An 8,428-nucleotide genomic window follows, 5' to 3' on the forward strand; every position below is an offset into this window, starting at 1 on the left:
TCCCAGGTAGGCAAAGGTGTCCTACACAAAAACCTTGGGTTAGACCTACAGGGGGTCTGGCTGGTGTTAACAGAAGGGAGGGCAGAGCTGGTTCAGCTGGCCATGGAGAAGGCTGATTTGGCTGGTATGGTACAGAGAAGCCAGCTTGTTTACATGCTTATTCCATGACTGCTTGCCCTAAGCAGAAAGTGCCTTTCAGGATCTATTTTTGGAGGTTTATTACATATGGCGTGTTCTCAATTCCAACAGTTTAATGAAGATCTAAATAAAATGCTAGGTTCTACCATAAAAAAAAAGACTCTAATTGGGGTGTCAGTTTGGGCTGCAGTCCTCTCCAGGTTAAACTGGGGAAAGATCTCTTTGAGCCCACTCACATGGTTGTTGGGTAGCCTCAGTCCCTGTGGGTTTGTGGCCAGACACCAGTGTTTTTGCCACTTGAGCCCCTCCAAAGAGCAGTTCGCAATATGATCACCTCCTTTAGAGCAGGTGATCAAGAGAGCAAGAAAAAGTACCCCATATGAAAGCCACAGTTATATGTAACTTAATCTTGGAAGTGACATCCCATCACTTTTAATATATTCTGTTCTTGAGAAGCAAACCACTAAGTCTAACTCACTCTCAAGGGGAGGAGATTACAAAAAGATTTGAATACCAGGAAGTGAAGATTTGAGGGAAACCTTAGGGATGGCCTACCACAGCCAGGAATGAGAACTGGCTTAAATAAAGAGGGCTTTTTCCTTTTCACATAACAAGAAACTAGAAAGAGGTTTAGTAGCTAATCATTTTCAGGGCTGCCAAGAAAGCTGAATGCCAATCATCTATTGGCATTTGATAGGAACAAGATGACAGAAGAAGGAGAATCTATGCCAGCTATGCCTCTCCTTTTAATTAAGGAAGCAAATATCTTCTCATATCTTCCTACAAGACATTTGTTTGTGTCACTTGGGCTCTGTTAAACAGAGGTGCAAGTGCATGGTGGATATTTGCCTTCAACCTTGGTGTAAGAGTAGCAAGGGAGCCTGGAGTTGTGTATAGCTTTTCAATACCTGTCAACAGTGTGTATAAGCAGTGCATATGTTTCTTTGTATGTTACTCTTCACTGTATACCAATTTAAGTTTGTAAATTGAAATATGAACTAATGCTAGTAAGATAAATGTAATATAAAAACAAATCTGTAGTTCATTATTTCCCATAGCTTCAAATGTATCATAGAATACTCTTGAACCAGAGAGTAGCAAACACCTTTGATTAGCTGGAAGAGCTCTAGTCAAGTTCCTGTCCCTGAATTTACAGGAAATCCCTCAGACCTTCATTTTGTTTTATTTATGATTTTTTATTTCACAATCCTAACAGATTTAATGATTAACTCATTCCACAGCTTGAAAATACATTCATTTCAGTTTTCCCCCAACAGATAATCTCAATATTTTAGCCTTTTAAAAAAGGGCCTTTCTCGTCTGGTCACAACCTTTGTCTGTGGCCTTACTCCTCACAGTTTCTTCTATATGCTCTTCTCTCTGGCAATCCACGTGTTCTGAGCATAATATCTTCTTCTTGACCTTCCTGCTCCCTCTCTGCCTGTAGTGTCCTTCTTGACTCATCTTTCAAGGTCTACATCACATCAAACAATCTCAGATACCTACAGGGACAGGGAAACAATGTAAATGAGAGGAGTGTGCTGGTGGATGCATATTAAACACATAGAAATAACACTTGCAACAAGAGATATGTTCTATCCCTCTTTTTAATATTTCTTCTATTCTTGGTTATTCTTTTAGACAAAAGAATTTTGATAGAAACACAATAATCAGTCCAGGTTCATAACTGCCATGCGGGATATGGCTACAGTACTGTCATACCTTCTATTTCCTTTTTACATTTTTTCAGGAGCAGTGAGAAATCCATAATTTAATATGAGGCATCCCATTTTAAAATCAAGGTGTATGAATTTACGTATTTGCTCATTTACTTATTTCAAAGGAAAAAGAGAACATTCTTCATGCCATGTTAAATACATCTGCAGTCTGGAGGCAGCCTGCTGATTGCTAGTTTGCAAGCTTATGTCAAAATAACTTCCCTTTTGGAGTCTTTCCTAGATGCCCAAACTAGCTTCTTCCCCTCATTCCAGGAATGGCAGGCTGACCTTCAAAATAACACTTGGTATACTATTCTATACCTGTGCTCTATCTGTAAGTCTTTACCAGGACTGTGATATTTGAAGGCTGAGTGTCCACATTTCGATTGAATTCCCAGCATAGCACTTGTAGTTCATCTCATAGATGATACCTTGTAAATGCCTGATGTAGTAATGCATCTCGAATGAATAAATGAGTCTAATAAAAACATGTAGTTGATGTGGAAAGGACATGATCTAGTTAGAGGACAAATAGGCTTTGGTTTAGCCACAAAATACTTGGAGAAATTTCCTGAATGAACTTCTTGGACAGAAGCATTGGATAGTAGCCCAAGAATCATACATTTCACATGTATGTGTTGAAAAACCATGATTCATCATGCACTCTTCTTTTCACTGGGAATTCAGAGAACAACAGAAAAAAAATTCAGTGAGAAGGGACAGATAAATAAAAGCGAAAAATAAAGCAAGTCATGTTTTCAAGTGTTATCCTGTGTTTTGCAGGGAAAGGAAATGAAGGGATGGAGGGATATGTTAGTGAGAATCTGATGAATGGAGTTGTGTACAGATTTAAGTAGGCTAATCAGATTTAGTCTCTGTGGGAAGGGGAACATTTGAGTGAAATCCTGAAAGAAATAAGAGAGCCATGCAAGTGGATAGCTGGGGGAACAGTGATCCAGCAGATGGAATATTGAGTTCAAATTCTGAGGCAAGAGTCTACCTATTCAAAGATAGCAAGGTAGCTGGGGTGGGAGCAGGGGGAAGAGAAGGCGATATGGAGGAAGTGATATTAGACACATAACAGCAATAGAAGAATGAAGATCTCTTAGAACATTATAAGCGTTTTGTGATCACTTTAACTCCAAGGTAGATGGAAGAAGAGAAGAGCTACATGATCTGACATGCTTTTTGTTTTTGTATTTGTTTTTGTTTTCTGACATTTTTTTTTCTGACATGTTTTAATGGGCTCCTTCTAGTGGTTCTATTGGATTTGACTGAATAGGAACAAGAGAGGAGGATGGTCACTTAGACTTTGAGGTAATGCAGGCAAACAAAGTTTGCACCAGTGCTATGGTCACAGAGGTAAAGAGGCTAATAGACAACTTGGTTGTCAACCTTCTTACGTTATTCACATAAGACAAATCTCTTTGTTGAGTAATTGGGTCACAACATGACCTACCAGCTCAGTCCAAGTATATCTTCTCTGGATCCTTCTAATTTCAGTACAACCAAAATGAAAATGAAATCGCTTAATTACTGTTTATTCCCCCAACATTTCAGCACAATGTCTAGGACATATATATTGGATGGATGGATGGATGGATGGATGGATGCATAATCTGATTGACTTAGAAATTAAGCATTACTCATCTTGCTATTTCTCACCATTCAGTGCAATTTGTATTCTTGGAGGCATGAATGAGAACAATCGCAAGTGCTGATTGTTGCAAATGTGCTGCTGTAAAGCTGGGCTACAAAGACAGCCATTTTGTCCTGTCTGGTGATAAATAGGCATAGTTTGAGTAATGGCAATTAGAGCCAGAATTCAACTGGTGAGTCACAGCGAACACCACTTGAGTGAACTGATGGATTGTAATCATGACTATTTCTCATTTGGAAGCCTGGGGACTTAATGCTTTTGTTTGCCTGTGTTTTCTCCCTGGCACAGTCTGCGAGCCAGGGAATGAAAAGATTATTATCTTTAACCAACATCTCATATTATTTGCTTTTCATGAATCTTTTCACATTTTCATATCAAGAAAGCTGAAAATGATTTATATATACCTAAAAGTAACTCACTGACAATTTTGCAATTGTCTTTAAAAAAAAATAACATGCAGACCTTTCTAAAAAGTAGTCTTGTAATAACTTCATAAAGCAAGAATGTATTAGTTCTTTCTCTTCCAAAATTAAACTGAAGCCAGTGTCTCTATCTTGATGAAAATGATTTTATGTACACTCAGATAAAATGTTTTCTTAAGGGGCTAAAACGAGATTCTATCATAAATCTTGAAACTTTATAAATTTTGTCAATACTGGATCACTCAATTGAAGAACAAGGTCTTTTTTTTAGGCGTTCCTTATAAATGTTATCTCTTCATTTTCCTATAAACAGTGGTGTGTTTTGCTGTCAAGCAACTTAAATGTATATTTTTTATAGGTCTTGGAGTCATTATTAAAATTAGGATGATAAACAGCAAAGGCAGTCAATGTGGATAAACCTTAGAAGAATAAATATAGGAACAAAGGGAGAAGAAAATAATGTGCATCTGCTGAAAGGAAAGATACTGCTGAATACTGATTAGGAAAGTGGTCTGGGAGTTGTTGGAGAAAACCTCTAAAGCATGCAGCTTAATGCACAGCTGCATGGAAAGGGCAAGGAGAATGCTAGATCATATGGCTGGGGAAAGACAATATAAATCAGATTTGGCATCGTTAATCTAAACTCAAGTGCTAATGTCATCTAAAGAATTGTTCCCCACTTTGCTCCTGGTCAAGAGAGGTGCAAAACAATGCATTTGCTACTGAAATGGTGTAGTAAAGAGGCAGCTACAGGAATGTAGTGTTCTGAGGTTGGCAAGTCAGGGGGAAAAAAAAGATTCACAGCCCTGCTGGTAACTGCAAACTAAGATGGGTGTCGCTGCCCTTTCTCTACAGATGGGCCATTGGGAGTTAAATAAACAAGAGATATCATGGAGTTCATATTAAACTAAACCCCAAGCCACTTAAGCCAGACTCAACCCCCAAACCCTCAGATTTCTACCCTTTCCAGTTTATCCAATCTTTCTCCAGAGGATACTTTGCTGCCTCCCTTGACAAGTAGTTCTCTTTGTTCAGTTTTCTTTCTTTCTTCTTTGATTTATTTACCTCTTCCCTTATTGGTTTGTTATGAGAACTAAGATAATAAGATAAATATTTTAAAAACTAACACAATTCCAGGTACGTATTAAATGCCCATTATTCAACCCACTACCCATTCTTACCTTTTTTTTTTTTTTTTATCTCATTTCAGTCCCTTTAACTCTGGGCATTCCTCCACTGTATTGTAGTACAGAACCAAAATATCAGAGCTGAAAGCCTCTACTGATAATGTGATTTACAGATGTAAAAACTGAGTCTCAAGGGAAAACATAATGAGCCCAAAATCTCACAGTTGGTGTTTCTATGAGGACTTCTCTCCCATTTTCCATAATGGGCCGACTTGAATCCTTAGTTTAGGTTTGGTACACAGGAGGTAAAGACACTAGGTTCTCTCAAATCTGTTTTTGAAGTGTTTTTTCCTATGCATCATGCCATCATGCTCTCCATCCCCATCCTGCCACCATATCAACATCATGATTGGATCATTGCAATATCTTCTTAGCTCATTTCTTGATTCTTCTCTCTCTGCAAATCTATCTTACTCAGCGTGGAAAGTCACACTTACAGAGCCATGCCTCTTCTGTCGCTCCAATCCTTCATGAGTGCCCACTCGACATTCACATAAATGCAGACTCCTTTGCGTCATTCTGAATACTTATCATCAATGACTGCTTCTCTTCCTGTTGCCCCTCTTCTCCAACACATCCCTCAATGCTAGATGTCTCACTGTTCTCAGTGTATAATAAATAAGCTACAATTGTGCTCATTTATATGCATGTGCTTAAGTGTTTCCGCCACTGGATTATGTTATATTTATTATAGTATAGTATACCACACTATGTTATATATATTATATTTCTTCCTTATCTTTTTTACATATTCATCCTCAATCCAAAGTAATATGGAATTGAGAAACTGAAGGAAAGTTCCAGAAAACCCCAGGAAGTTATGTATTTATAGATACAAGCATGTATGTACTTGTAAACAAGCACAGTAGCATTTTTTCTCTAAACTATTATTCCAAAAGTAATATCCTTAACCATTTTGTAAGTAAAAACTTCATGTGAGGGTAAGTTCAAAACAAAACAAAAATAAAAGGAATTCTTATCTCTGAAATTTCCCTACTTGCAGGATCAGTTCTTTGTTATTAAAAGAATGGATTTATCTAACTTGATAAATAAGAGTTGGCTGTTACTAATACCTGATATCCTCTCTGTGCTTGCAAATTGATTTTTTAATGACTTGGTGCAAAATTTCTTTGAAGCTTTCTGGTAACATTAACGTTTTCACCTTTGCAAATTTGAGTTGATGATGCCAGAAAATGCTGCAGACAACAGGACACAGAGTAGAAAATATAGTCCTTGGACTGTTTGTCTTACTCATATAGAGCCTGAACTATCAACAGGTCACCCAAGATCTCCCTTTCTGGGGTCTGTGGCCCATAAGCTCTTCTTAGTGTCTTCCTAGTGTGTTTATAGTTTTCAGATATTGTGCAAAATATCACCATGCTAGATAGAGTCCTAGAGGATGCATTCGATATCAATGTACCTAACACATGTAGGCAAATTTAAAGTGATCTTTAAAATATTGATAATATTGGCAAGTAGGATGGCTACAAGGTGAGACATGCCATGAGGCCTCAGGTGCCTCCACTGCCAACTGTGAGCAAGCAGTTGGTGTGGGGGGCAGCCTGGTGCAGTACTCTGACTGCAGTTGTGTCGTGTTGTTATGATTCTGTCTTCTACCAACCTGGTTACTGGAATCCCCAGTAGTAAAGTAAAATTTTCAAGGCTTCCCAGCACAGATGATGACTACATTGACCTTGAGTTTAAGAAAAACATTCATGGGGTCACATATGAGGCTACTGTACTTGCTATAGTGCTGTTTTTGATTGACGACTTTCTCATCATAGGCTGCCTCCTGCTAGCTGGCTATCTCAAAAAAGGGTGGTGGGTGGTAGGGACAGACCACAGTCCTTCAGTCCTGATCACTGGCATCCTGGTGTTCCTGCCAGAATTGTACCACCTGCATATCTCCTACTATGCATCCAAAGGCTACTGGGGTTACTCCTACCAATGACATTCCAGATTTTGATGACTAGTTCCCACCCTCAAGCCTGAGGAGATGAGTCACAGATGGGACTGAGCCCAGCTTTACAATGTTGAGAAGAAACTGTGACTAAGAGCTAAAGAATTCTGCCATTTGCAGATGTTAAATAAAAAATGGCCAGATTTTATGAGTCCAACCCCAAGATGTCAACTGAGCTTACAATCACAAATTAACTAATCAGGACATGCTCTATTTTTCATCTCCTTGCACTGGCAAAAGCTGACAAGCTTTTCCACGTGCATATGTATCTTGGAAGAGTAGCAGTGTTAATGGTATGGGAAAGCCAGAGGTTATTCTGTAGCAGAAAGTATTAATACTACCACCCTTTTCATAGTTGAGCATTTCTTTTAAATAATCCTCATTATCAGTTTGTTCTGGTGGCAAATGGAAGAATTCAGTATGCCAAATTTCATGTTACTGATAATTTGTTTTGAAGACATCTAAGTGTTTTACCCCTACACTCATCTCTAATTTTGTATTCTAGTAGTAGGACTTGGCAAAATCAAGTATGTGAGGGTGCATCTGTAACATTTCTTACCTGCGTTCTTATTAACAGCAGCCAGGACATTTATTTATTTATTTATTTATTTATTTATTTATTTATTTATTTTTAATTTTTATTTATTTATGATAGTCACACAGAGAGAGAGAGAGAGGCAGAGACACAGGCAGAGGGAGAAGCAGGCTCCATGCACCGGGAGCCTGATGTGGGATTCGATCCCAGGTCTCCAGGATCGCGCCCTGGGCCAAAGGCAAGCGCTGAACCACTGCGCCACCCAGGGATCCCCCAGGACTTTATTTAAACCCCAGAGCAAATTGCCAAAAGGTAAACACTTTCTCCATTCACCAGTCATTGGTCAGCTTTGATTTGTTCCACCAGCAAATTGGCCAGCATATAATTTGGGTCATTCTGTTCTTTGTAGATTGAGATGTGCTATATAGCATGCTTTAAGTACTGGACTTTGGGCTGTTTCCTAAGGGAAAAAAATGTAGATAAGTGATAAGTGGTAATTATTTAGAGATTATAAACCCACTATTAGCACCTTGTATTTGATGTCCTTCTAGGGAAGATTGCAAGACCTGTCCTTGATCCCTACAGGATTAGGCTGCCTTAGTTTGATTTTGTTTTGTAGCTTGCAAAAAGTGACATATTCAAAAGAAATTAAAATTTCAAAATCTAAAAAATAAAATAAAATATTGATCATATTAAAGTTATTATTGGGGCACCTGGGTAGCTCAGTTGGTTAAGTGTCCGACTCTTGATCTCAGCTCAGGTCTTGATCTCAGGGTCGTGAATTCAAGCCCCACATTGGCTTCACACT

At 38.5% G+C, this 8,428-nt stretch overlaps 1 protein-coding gene across 1 annotated transcript; it reads left to right on the forward strand.

Annotated features, from left to right (window-relative positions):
- The first annotated feature begins 6,725 nt into the window (after positions 1–6,725).
- On the forward strand, positions 6,726–7,076 carry LOC121494270 (transmembrane protein 230-like). The gene has a single exon (XM_041760517.1). It carries the CDS (start codon positions 6,726–6,728, stop codon positions 7,074–7,076), a length of 351 nt encoding a protein of 116 aa, XP_041616451.1.
- The last annotated feature ends 1,352 nt before the right edge of the window (positions 7,077–8,428 follow it).

Source organism: Vulpes lagopus, chromosome 7, assembly GCF_018345385.1.
Source record: "Vulpes lagopus strain Blue_001 chromosome 7, ASM1834538v1, whole genome shotgun sequence".
NCBI lineage: Eukaryota > Metazoa > Chordata > Mammalia > Carnivora > Canidae > Vulpes > Vulpes lagopus.